Source organism: Conger conger, chromosome 3, assembly GCF_963514075.1.
Source record: "Conger conger chromosome 3, fConCon1.1, whole genome shotgun sequence".
Classification (NCBI taxonomy): domain Eukaryota; kingdom Metazoa; phylum Chordata; class Actinopteri; order Anguilliformes; family Congridae; genus Conger; species Conger conger.
In genome coordinates, this window is record NC_083762.1 from 41322418 (window position 1) to 41335604 (window position 13187).

At 37.9% G+C, this 13187-nt stretch overlaps 2 protein-coding genes across 5 annotated transcripts; one reads left to right on the top strand and one right to left on the bottom strand.

Annotated features, from left to right (window-relative positions):
* The first annotated feature begins 203 nt into the window (after positions 1-203).
* On the top strand, positions 204-5531 carry pjvk (pejvakin). The gene is given in 6 exon segments (XM_061233405.1): positions 204-414; positions 2972-3167; positions 3375-3516; positions 3623-3740; positions 4932-5025; positions 5201-5531. Coding segments are annotated over 6 exon segments (1092 nt in total).
* Positions 5532-6287: 756 nt separating this feature from the next.
* fkbp7 (FKBP prolyl isomerase 7) lies at positions 6288-10311 on the bottom strand. Of its 4 annotated transcripts, none has more exons than XM_061235742.1 (5): positions 10162-10311; positions 9675-9825; positions 9310-9461; positions 7717-7844; positions 6288-7083 (listed from the first exon to the last, which is right to left on the bottom strand). In XM_061235742.1, the coding sequence occupies exons 1-5, from the start codon at positions 10190-10192 to the stop codon at positions 6922-6924; spliced, it is 624 nt and encodes a 207-aa protein (XP_061091726.1). In that variant the 5' UTR covers positions 10193-10311; the 3' UTR covers positions 6288-6921. The 4 variants fall into 4 exon arrangements, with proteins under 4 accessions (XP_061091726.1, XP_061091727.1, XP_061091725.1 ...); XM_061235743.1 differs by having other exon boundaries at positions 10097-10236; XM_061235741.1 differs by lacking the exon at positions 10162-10311 and adding an exon at positions 9931-10078.
* Positions 10312-13187: the final 2876 nt, after the last annotated feature.

The window sequence follows — 13187 nt, forward strand, 5'->3', positions numbered from 1 at the left end:
TTAATCAATAATTCAGCATGGTTTTTTTTTTTTTTTAAGTAGTGGTGTGGTGTGGCAAGTCTCAATTCAGTTAGCTGATATTGCTGCTGGTTCTTGTGTGCGTGGATTATCATCTGCGAAGCAAGACCAAAAAACCATTGGATCAAACTACAGAATCTCAGAATGCAGTTATAGAATTGAATTAACGTACCATCTTCTGCAGGATGTTTGCTGCAGCCACTAAGAACTTTGTGAAGCAGGTAGGAGATACTGGGAGACTTATTCCCGTCCCTAGTTTGAGTGAAGCTGATCGATATCAGCCACTAAGCCTTGTCACCAAGAAAAAGAAGGCACACTTCTGGAAGAAAACCAAGTACGCTTCCACCCCCTTCTCTTTAAAAGACATACTTGTAGGAGAAAAGGAAATAACAGCAGGTATGTTTAGAAACCAAGTAGCTTCTTTCTGGGGTTAAAAACTTAACTGTTTTTGTCTTGGATTTGATTAGTAGTGGTGCAAGTACCATGGATTCTCTAATCTCCATTGTGTTTTTTGTTTTCCTTATTTTTATTACTGGGGTATTATTTTTCATTATTAGTATCAATATATCATTATTCATGTAGAACAAACATGTTTTCAGCTTTGAATGAATGTGAGAATTTAAGGAAGGTATTGCAAATTAGCAGTTTATTGGTGATATATGGTGGTAAATGTGTTAAAACATTCAGTTTTCTCATGAACCAGTAGCTCAATTGGTCTAAAACTGTAAACACTACCTTTATTCAAAAATACACTTGCTTGATAAAACAAAATGGCCTCCCAGAGCAGTTTGAAAACAAATTTATGTAAAGTGCATTTGACTCACCCAGTGTAAGTAAACCCAATGCATTTTGCATGAGTTTACTTGCCTGTACTAAATTTGAAACTCTACCCATTGGTTCTCAAAATCAGTCCTTAGGGACCCCTGTGCATGCTGGTGTTTATTTCAGCTAACCTCGTGTTAAGTTAAGGTTGTTGCACAAGTGTTTAAATTAAGGTTGGCTGTTTCAGAATTTATAAACGCCATTCAAAGCTGCAAGCTTAAGGTGGGGAGCTTTCAGAACCAATGGCGGTCAGGCTGGGGTGAAGGGGGAGGTATGCGGGGGGTGCTGTGGGGACCGGTCATGGACCCGTTGCTTTCGCTATTGGAACAACCTTTCATTGACCAACAGAGGACATGGGATCTGTGTACATTTTGCCCATTCATTTTCCATTTCAGAAACCGAAATTAAAAAACAAGGAAATAAGTTATTTGATATTAATTTTAGAAACAGAAATTGAAAAATGATTGATTTTGTTTACTGATTTTAATATACGGGTACTGTGCAAAAGTCTTAGGCACCTGTATAACATTCTGTACAGATAAGATTCTTTCAAAAATAATTAAATGAAAGGTCCTAAATAGTTTGGTTGGCTCCTTGCTTCTGATCTCAGACAGCCTTGATCATGTTTCTATGTAAAAAGTAGTCAATTGCTTACAGTAATATGTTACTTTTTTCAATTAAATAGAAAAATGTCTCTGTAAAATTAAATCTTTTGGAAAATGAATATTGGGATTCTCAAATGTGTTCTTTTATACTAACACACACAAAAATAAACATATATATAATAAAGTCTAGGGTGCCCAAGAGTTCTGCACAGTATTGTAAAATGAGTGGCTACAGACCTGTCACAACACATTTGATTGGGGTTGCAAAAATGATCCAAGTGACATACTTAATGTCCTAAAGCAGCTGATGAAGCAATGCTGCGAGGTAGCTAGAATCTGTGGAGTTTGAATCATTTTCGGCACTGAAATGGGATTGCCTTTGTAAATAACGGCTACAACTTTCTACATTCTTGAAAGTTAGCTTTTTTCTGGAATAGGCCTATGAATTATGCCTCAATGTTTTAACAGAAATAATATTATCCATGGAAACATAGCCTACACAAAGGCAAATTAAAAACTGGAATGATCAAACCCCAACTGAAGCACAAAACTACCTACTGAATAATAGCTTGCTTTTCATACAGGATTTGAGCTGCATTCTCACATTATTGAAAATACTAGGCTGTAGGACAAGAACTATTTATATACCTGCACTAAGGAAGCGATTGAAGCTATATGGCAAAAATACATATTTTATACACTGTTATGCCATTATTTCTCTTGTGGCTGCATAAGGTAACTCCCTCAGCCTAGTACCTTTGAGCAAACCATCAACCAAGCCGATCGCTGTGTAGACACAGGGTAAGTCTAAATCTAAGACTGCATTTGAAGGCCTTGGAAGAAATCATTCCTCTGAGTGAATATTTCTGCAGACATCAAAAACCACATAGCAGAGGGTGTGTTCAATGAAGGAATTGATCCTATTTTATATTCTACACAGTAGTGTGCAAAAATTTTGGCACTCCTTGTCAAAAAAGCCTTTTACAGTTACAATATCTAAGTGAACAGAAGTGAACCTGACCTCTAAATGTTAAACATGACATTTCTTAAAATGAAAAGTAGTCTTGCTTTAAAATTTACAGTTTGAAAATAATAAAAAAATAAAAATAAAAAAAGGAAAAGGACCCTGTGCAAAAGTTTGGGAACCCTGTCAGTTAGGACTTTGTAACTGCTGTAGCCAGCTAAGTCTTTTAATTCTCGCTAAATAACTCATAAAAACTGGTTGTCTTGCATTCCTTATCTGTAGCAAACATCTGCTGTGGCCTTGATAAATCTAAGTTTTCCCATTGTCTAAACTTGTATGTATGCATTTATGTAAGCTGCTCTGGATAACAAGATTAGCTAAATGCCTATATGCAAATGTCCCAGCCAGTTGATCAACCTCTGAATCTGTTCAAATTGTACTGAAGTATGGTGCCAGGCCAATGGTATAAAATACATTTTCTTCTTTGGTAAAGTCATATGTACTGCCATTTGATTAAGAATATTGATGCAACATATGAACTTAAAATTTCTATTCCAACTAGGTGTTTCTTCCTACCAGCTGCTGAACTATGAAGATAAGTCTGATGTCTCCCTGAATGGGCGTTTGGGGAATCATTTTGTGAATGATGTTGGTGTCAACATCACTGGATCGGACTCTGTTGCTGTCAAAGCCTCCTTTGGAATTGTGACAAAGCATGAAGTGGAGGTTCCCACATTACTGAGGGAACTTACCTCAAGGTAGCAGTCTGTTCACAAATTTAGATACCCCAACACATGATTAAGCTACTTTTCCTACTTGTGCCATACTAATAGTGACATTTCAAATGAATTAATATACTAGTCAAAAAGCCTTGTGATGTGGTTCTTCTGTAGTCATCTTCTATTTAATCAAATGTTATCTGCAGCTCAAAGAACTTAACACAGTAGGCACCTTTCTGACTTCAGGAAGGTGGATCTAGACCACTGTCTAATCCGCCAGTCCAAGGGGAGTGGGAGGGCTGTTCTATGTGTTGTCATGGAGAGTATTCGCACAACCCGGCAGTGTTCTCTCACTGTACATGCAGGGATGCATGGGAGAACCATGAGGGTAAATACACATTTATTTTATATATAAGTCCTAAACTAATGAGAGCTTGGGTTGCAAATGCTTTCTTGTCTCACAAGGCCTTTTCTTATTTCTTTTTTCTCCCCAGTTTCAGATTGATGATGGACGCAACCCCAAAGGCCGTGACAAAGCTATAGTCATTCCAGCTCACACAACTATAGCATTCAGTATATTTGAACTTTTTATCCGATTGGATGGTCGTCTTGGTGAGGCAATGTTACCATTATAAACTGATCATGAAAATAAATGTATCCCTTTTTGTTCTTTCTGTTCTTGTTTTGTTTTTTTGCAACATTTCTATTTCCTAGATTCTGAATACAGTAGTCAAGACAGTATACTGGAAATGTCACAAAAAATATTTCGGCTGAACCAGTGGTTCCCAAACTCGGTCCTGGGGCCCCCGATGTATGCTGGTTTTCATTCCAACCATAATTGCAATCTCTAATCTTTAACATGTAGTTCATCTGGCTTAATTAGGTACTTCATGTTTAGAGGGGTTATGTATACCACATTATGTCAGATATAGCTATGCATGCCATGAAGAATAAAATTCCCAAATTCATATTGTGCTTATTGTGCTATTGTTAAATGATCAAATTAAAGCCTGAGTTGAATTAATATGCTCCTAATTGGTGAAAGTGTGGACACCTGCCGACTAAAACTAACCATCAGGAAGGTGATTTAAAAATAAATAAATAGCAGACAAAGAAAATAATAAAAAGCCAGACCTGTATGGTGTTAATAATTAATGAAATAAAACAATAATCAACCTCAGTCTTGATTTGATCAAAAACATTATGTATGTTTATGTAATTATTTGCAATCTAGTGCTAATTTGGGAATGTTATACTTCATGGCATGCATAGCCTTTTCTGACATGTGGTTTATGCAATCCCTCGAAACATGAAGCAGCTAATTAAACATACACGGGGGGCCCCCAGGACCGATTTTGGGAACCACAGGGCTAAACCATTAATCTATATTGCCCATTTAAAGGGTAATTACACCATAGAACAAACTTTCTTTTTTTGTTTAAGCTGTAAACATGTTTGTATGCCTACTTTATAATGAAACATTTTAATCCATGCCATTATTTCAACATTTATGAAATATCTTTTTGGCTTAAAAAAGTGCGTTCTGCTGCATACAGATATAGAAAAAATGCAATCTGCAGTGGACCTTGGTCCCACTTGAATCGTGACATCACCGTACCCTTTTCAGGGTCATATTTCTTATTACAGCTGCCTTTGACTCCGTGCAACATAAAAAATTAGCATGCAAATATGAACACATGAAAGACACGTGACCTCACACCACTATTAGCAACATCACGTAATTAATACATTCTTAAAGTCAAAACAGTGGTTGTACCTGATGGGGGATTACTGTCTTTATAGATATATGCGTCACATCTGAGACACTGGGCGGCTTTGAGAAAGAACAAATCCGGGAGCAGCTTGGTGGCTTCATTGGACGGTTCTCCATGGGGAGGTTGCGGAGATTTCTGTCGGGCATTGTTTATGGAAATCCCTTCAGAGCAGGTTTGATGTATTTTTACTTGTGCCATCCATCATTTCCTGAATTGTAAAAAAAAACCTTTTGTCGAATGTGTGCTTACATTTTGATAATGCAGTGTGCACTAAAATTTGGCTCATTTGACTGACAGTATAATTTTTTTTTTTGCATGACAAGATGACCGAACGTTTGAAGAACTCACACATTCAGACATGTACATGGATGATTTCACCACGGCAGACTATTATGAGAAGGCAGCAAGTATGACTGACATCTCCACCAGTTACCTCAGAGAGGGATCTCACACCCGGGAAAATCTACTTAACCATAACATTCCAAAAGGCCCCTGTGCACTATGTGGAATGGGTCATCAGAGACGTGAGACGGTGTATGGCTGTCTTGAATGTTCCTCGAATGGACAGAAGTATGTCAGGTTGCATGTTGTACCATGCTTTGATCTGTGGCATAAAACTATGAGGTAAATCAGCATTGGTTCCTTACATGGACTGCATTGTGTTGCCACATCTCAAAGTCTGATTGTGTTCAGTTGCTCTTATGGAAAGTAGATGGCTCAATGTATTCGTAAAAAAGCAACGTAACACAAAGGATTCCTAGCTTCAGCTGCAGCTCAATTCCCCTCCCCATGTGAACATGTCATGCTAGCAGCATCTGTTAGATTTGCTTGAGTGCAATGTGAGTAAATAATTCACAATTTCAAAAATGTAATAGAGCATTGGGTTATTACCAGAAAAGCTAAAGTTTTTCTGGGGGTTTGTTTTCCATCAATTTGATATAAATGATATACGGTCACATGTACATTTACTGCAGAAAGCTGTGCTGTACAGGAGTGATAATACAATTGTGACATATATAAATTTCCCCCAATATTTGTAATTTTAAAAAACCTAAATCATTTAACTATGCATTTTATAATATGCCCACTGAAATTATTGCCACCAAAAAAACAAACGAGGTAATGAGGTATTCTGTGTACTCAAAAAAGGAAAGTTATATTATTTTATGCTAATACAATTGCTCAAAGAAATTACATATCTAAAAAAAGGTCACCTTTGTTTTTAGTACATTGTACACCCTTTGTAAGGGTCTATCTTGGTACTTGCTGGACATATTTCCACCAACCTTAATCACAGTTAAGGAACAGTAGATGTAAAACAGCCCCAAATGCACAAGTGTCTTTCTACTGATGCTGTAGTCACAAAAAGGGCCAAAGACTTGGATGTTTATCTGAGCCACATTCATTCACAGGTTTGCCAGCTGAACATTACAATTATGCACAGGTTTTACAAATAAAGACACCTCTCAACTCAAAACAGAATTGAATGACACAATAGGTACAGCTGTTTTCAGAAAGCAGCACACATCTAGTCAGTTTAAAAAGGAGGCAGAATCATGTTGTAAGCTGAAGTCTGAACAAGAGTACTCTAATCAATATCTTTCTGCAGCTAGATTATGCAGTGTCACTTTAAGCATAGTCATTGGTGTCATATACAGCCTTTTTTTCCTCATCAAGGTTGGCAATAATTTTAGTGGGGCAATATCTACACTTACATTTTATCAAGTACATATTCAGACAATGACATATCCAGGTCTCTTCTGAAGTAGTCAGTGCCAGGTCTTTAATGGAATTACATGACAAATTGTATGTACCATTTTCAACAACTATGCAAACTATGCTGTACTGCTGGGAATATCTGCAAATAAACCATACAAAGCATGGTTTGTTTCAGTGTTATTTATTTCACAAAACTATTTGAATCTGCCATTTGAAATATTCATATAAAAAGTCTTCATCAGTGTGCGTTCATATTACAGATGCATCAGCTCAGGTGAATCAGTGGCTACTGGTGGCTACTAGAGCTCATCATGTTCGTAAACATTGTACTCCTTTGTGGATATCATTCCATCCCCATTGTGGTCACTGGTGCGGAATATGTCCGCAATAATGGCATCATAAAATGAGTCATCACGCCGAGTACCACCTTTCTCATACTCGGCCATCAGGGACTTCCTCACCTAAGAGTTGGTAAAAGAGGACATTAGCATGGCAAACTAATGTGCATCATTTTATCATATAAGAATCTTAAAAGTTTAAACAGATTTGTGGTATATAGTCAAGATACACTCAGTGAACACACACAAATTTTTTAGTCTTCGACTGTTGTAGCCTATCCACTTAGAGTTATGATGCGTAGTGTGTTCAGAGATTCTGTTCCGCATAACATTGTTGTAATGTGTGGTTATTTGCGTTTGCGTAGTGTCACCTTCTTGTTAGCTTTGACCAGTCTGGCCATTCTCTGATTAACAAGGTGTTTCTGTCTGCAGAATTGCTGCTCACTGGATTTTTTGTTTTGTATTTTGCACCATTCTTTGCAAACTCTTGAGACTAGTGTGATAAAATCCCAGGAGATCAGAAGTTTCTGAGATACTCAAACCACCCTCCCAATTCTGATGATTAATGTGAACATTAACTGAAGCTCCTGACCCATATCTACATGATTGTATACATTGCACTGCTGCCACACAATTGGCTGATTAGATACTCGCATGAATAAGTAGGTTTAATAAAGTCAAAATATTCCTAATAAAGTGCTTGGTAAGTGGTAAATGTAGGACATTTTTCAGGGCTTATGAATAAGAATGGTATACCTCAGTCTTAGAAAGGGCTCGGTCCTTATCTAGGTCCATTTCCATGAAGGCCTCCATGCTGCGTGGTCCTCTAGATACTGAGTATAGCTCAATCTCAAACATCAATGTCGAATTAGGAGGAACTTTCTCTGTATTTTCAAGGGGGAAAAAACATGACATTTTCTTAACTTCTAAAGACAATTATAACTGAAATCATACAGTCAATATAGCCATGGCAAAATCAGGATTTGTCATCGGGGTCATCAGTTCTCTCTTCTTTTTCATTAAAGTTATCTTCAAAATGAACTTGCATGCAGGAACAAGGGAATGCATGCTACAATTTTCCAAGTCAACAGAACAGTTTAACCACCGTGTGTGCACACGCAAGTATGTGTATTATAACTACAGCCCAGAGAAATAATCAAGTTGCTACTGTATTTGTCCACCAACTAGGGGTTGTTAGCCTAATTTCAAGCCATGAGTGAAACAATCATTCAGTTCATAAATGTGACTGGAGAAATTGCAATATCTTTGGAATATAGACAATTACAACAAGACACTAAATCTTCTCAGCACATTTATTTTCAAGTCCATTTTTACACTCCGATTGTGTAGTGTTCCTTCAATATAACATTCTCCAGGTCAATACTTAATTTAATTTCTAATAATTAGAATGAATATATATTTGTCATATATTTTTGAGACAGATGGTTGAATTTAAGACAAGATTTGAATTTAAGACAAATCCTCAGATGTCTATGAATAACAAAATCTATTAGTTTACTCAAAGTAATAGTAGGACATCTAGTGGACAAACTAGGTGTTACAACAGAATTGATTAAATTAAACCACTCAACTTTGTAATTTAATTCTCTTAACAAATAGCCACCAATTGCAACCAGTCCAATCTGCAATGGGTAAAGAAATTGTGTTCTGTTGAAAATAACTTGTCAAACAGAGAAATTATATACTGTCCAGTTAATTCTTCAAACTATGGATTTGCTAATTCATCAAATATATGAAATCTGTCCTTATCCAATATAAACCTACCAGTAGGATATTGTTATACTTTGTCTTCAGTCTTCATGTTGTATGTAACTTACTGTATGTCCATGATTCGCATTCACATCCCCAAGGATTATTCATAACAGCATTTTGTTTTCTCACTATTCCCTAGTTGTGTAATGTGTCGCATGTCTCTGCTGACTGCTGAAATTCAGGTTAAAAGCCAATATAGTTCAAAGATCATTTCTCTAGGTCTGAGTTATAACCTCACATGACTTGCTCAGCTCCAAAGATGCTTTTGTACAGCTTCATAACACCACATCAACCTTCTCCCAACATGCTTACATGCTATGATGTTCGAGTACTGGAACCATTTCTTCAGAAACTGCAGGGGGGGAAACTTGCTTGGTTAGTGCATGCATTGTGCCATGTCTCTTAGTGAACTGAAGCAGTCCGGTTCATTTATTAATAAACATGCTTCCAAAGACTTTTATTTGGATGTAAGGTAAGCTATCTGGTTAGAGGTTAGCAGTGTGTCATACCCCATGCTTTACAACGGCAGGAGAAGCATATTTAATATCCAAAATGAGCTGGTTCCTCAATACGTACCATTGCCTTGTTGTCCATATCCCAATGAGGGAGGAATTATTAATTTTCTTTTCTCACCAGCACACATGCCATCCATTCCAATGTCTAGACCTTTGATCACTTGTCCAACACCTAAAACAAACCACTTGGGATGTCCATCCTTTTCTGTACGACTGAAAGAATATAACAAACTGATCAATGCAACAATAAGAATAGGTGTTCAAATTACATTGTTGATTTGGTAGCCTTATATTCAGCTGGTGAGCGAGGGCTCTGTACCCACGCGCAGAAACTACTGCAAACCGTGAAACAAAGCCTACTTTCCTCTTAACATTTTGCCAACATTATTCCGAATTCGCAGGCCGGTCCTGTTAAGTTGTTCTTACCTGCAGTAGAATTGTGAACCGTCTTTTGCAAGGAATCCATCATAATGAGCATTCATTAAATCTCCCCTTTTGCTCTTCTTTATGCAGTTCTCGGGCATATATATAACCTCAATTTTAACTTCGTCCTTGGTTTCGTTAGTAACGGTAAAATCTACAAAGAATATGCACACATGTAAACATAAAAATAAACGGACTGCAAAACCCATTGTTTTAGAGTGAACGATCCAGCATGAGTGAATGCGTGGCAAGAACTGACTCGGGGTGACGCAGATCCACCCAGTCCAGCCCATATGCAGGAACACAGCCCAATGTTCGCAGATCAGTCAGTCATTGTGGATTTTGCATGCAAAATTATTGGAAGCAAAGCTGTTGTAAGTGTAAAACATTCCACAAATATCTACGAGTGCTACTTTTCCTCTCACCACTGTAGCAAAGTTTGCGTTGAAATGTAAACGCGCATGAAAAACTTGGATAACTTGAAACGTACTAAAAGTACTACTAGGAAGTCGTTTCCGCATTTCAGGACAATAACGCCGCCTTTACTCTGTCTGCGTCTCATTATCTTTCACTCCATCCTCCTTTATTCCACTCCTCCACTACAGCGGAAGTATGTAGAGCAAAGGAGTGGAGTGACCGAGTGGGAGTGAAGAAAATTGGGACACGCTTTTCTGCTTCGTCGTCATAAAAGTCTACGTCCTGTGTTAAAGAAACAGCCCTATCATAATCGTTAATTGTTTTCCGAGCCCACACATATTCCCATAGCCAATGACAGATCTGACGTGAGCAGGTCATTTAAAGCTACAAAATGGCTTGTAAGTTTCAAGCACAAGTTGCATAGTAGGATACAGTAGAAGTTGCTGTTCACCTCCAGACAATTTTCACTTTGATCCAAACATAACTATTTACTGTAATCCCAGAGTCACAATTGTCCAATTTGAACACCTTGTGCTGTAACATAATTATGTTCTTGCCAATTGTCAGTTCCATCTCACATACGCAAATTCAGAAACATTTCTGTAGATTAGTGAAACATAGTCTAGCCAATATGGTGCATCATAGGCCTATGTGAGTGAGGCCTATCGTTTTCCAATATTCAGTATTCATATTTAAAAACAATTATTTCCCACTGTAACATGAGTAACAATTTTATTGGTAATAAATATGTAATTTGGAAATTTGGTTGTACAAATTCATCCATGCATGTTTACGTAGGCTACTGAAATAATGGTAGCTGCCGTGCTCAGTCATGCTGGTTTTATTTAGTCTACAAACAAATAGCCTATATAATAATGGCCCGCTTCCCTATTTTTAATTGCCAAATTTGTTGGATATGAGCCACAAAAACAAATTTGACATTTCGCAATCCGGGAAGGATGATATGCATGATAATAATGACAGACAAATTTGGCTAGATAACTTAGAGACCGGCCGTTACACAAGGAGAGCTTTGCTTGCTCAAGGGCCCAGGGATTAGAACCACCAACCTTGCGTGTCCCAGTCATTTACCTTAACCACTTCTCTTCAGGCCGCCCGAGCAGAGCACTGCCAGAGCCCTACAAAATGACCTCAAGCAGGCTACTGGTGTGCATATTTCTGACCAAACTGTCAGAAACAGACTCCATGTGGGTGGCCCGATGTCCTCTAGTGGATCTGTGCTCAGCCTAGCACCGTGCAGCTGGATTGGCATTCGCGAGACCATCAGAATTAGCAGGTCCAACATTGGTGCCCTGTTCTCTTCACAGATGAGAGCAGGTTCACACTGAGCACATGTGACAGGTGAACGTTATGCTGCCTGTAACATCATCCAGCAGTTTGGCGGTGATGGTCTGGGTAGGCATATCCTTGGAGGGTCGCACAGACCTCCTTGTCATAGCCAACGGTACCCTGACTGCTGTTAGGTACCGGGATGAAATCCTCAGACCGATTGCCACAGACTGTCCAGGAGCTCAGTGATACCCTGATCCAGGTCTGGGAGAAGATCCCCCCAGGACACCATCCGCTGACTCATCAGGAGCATGTCCAGACGTTGTCGGGAGTGCTTACAGGCACACGGGGGCAATAAACACTACTGAGTCACATTATGAGTTGCTGTGATGCAATTCACACAAGTTGGATCAGCCTGTGATTTAAATCGTTTTGTTCTCAACAAATTATACAATGTACATCAGTAAAGATTTTCAACTTGAATAAATTGTTCATCAAGATCTGATCCCTTAAGTGTTCCCTTAATTTTTTCAAGCAATGTACATCAAAATCCACAGAAATAGTGAAGTGAAAACATCCATGTTCTGCAATGGCCATCTCGGTCTCCAGACTTACAGTACTGTGCAAAAGTCTTAGGCACCTGTATAACATTCTGTACAGATAGGATTCTTTCAAAAAGAATTCAGTGAAAGGTCCTAAATAAACATACTATACATTTTACACTACATTTTAGTAATTTGGCAGAATAGTTAAAAACTGAATCAAATCAATATTTTTTGTGACCACCCTTCGGCGTTAAAACCGCATCACTTCTCTGAGATAGCCAACACTGTCCTGCAGTTCTATAATACAATCAGCAGGGAGGTTGTTCCAAGCATGTTGGAGAACTTGCCACAGTTCTTCTGCAGAATTTGGTTGGCTCCTTGCTTCTGATCTCAGAGAGGCTTGATCAAGTTTTTATGTAAAAAGTAGCCAATTGCTTACAGTAATGTTACTTTTTAAAATTAAATACAAAAATGTCTCTGTAAAATAAAATCTTTTGGAAAATGAATATTTGGAAATCTCAAATGTGTTCTTTTATACTAACACACACAAAAAAAGAAACGTAAATATAATAAAGTCTAGGGTGTCTAAGACTCCTACACAGTACTGTAAATCCCACCAAAACCTGTGGTCTGAACAAAAGAATGGTCTGGCTATTCTCCTCTGATGTCGCTGATTAACGAGGCGTTCCTGTCTGCAGAACTGCTGCTCACTGTATTTTAGTTTTTTGCACCATTTGCAAACTCCAGGGACTAGTGTGTAAAAATCCCAAGAAATCAGCAGTTTGAGATACTCAAATCACCCTCTCTTCCACGGTCATAGTCATTTAAATCAATTTTTTCTCCATTCTGATGGTTGATGTGAACATTAACTGAAGCTCCTGACCCGTATCTCCATGTTGTATGTATGTTCCTAATAAAGTGCTCGGTGAGTGTATATACCAGTGGCAGCTGGTGGCAAAAAAAACTGAGGTAGGAGGAAAACCAACCCACTGCATCATGTCATTTTATACATGTTGCCTACGTTCCTCTACTTACTTGTGCTAAAAGAAAAATTAAGCCGTAAAGGTTTTTGGAACATATCTTTTGTTTCAGGCTCCCAAATTTGAAGAGGAAAAAGAAAACCAGAAAATATAAAAATCCGAAATGAATACAAAGCACCATAAAATTTATATATATTTATATAGGTATATTTATTCAGCCTGTGGGAGAGTTATAAGTTTACATTTTGGAAGGAAAAAACACTAAAATGTTTGCTTGCAATTGC

Coding starts and splice junctions, on each gene's coding strand:
- fkbp7 (XM_061235740.1), bottom strand. CDS start 9,880: ATGGGTTTTGCAGTCCGTTTATTTTTATGTTTACATGTGTGCATATTC. Junction 7,845..9,309: donor ATATGGACAACAAGGCAATG/GTACGTATTGAG, acceptor TTGAAAATACAG/AGAAAGTTCCTCCTAATTCG. Junction 7,084..7,716: donor GAGCCCTTTCTAAGACTGAG/GTATACCATTCT, acceptor ACCAACTCTTAG/GTGAGGAAGTCCCTGATGGC.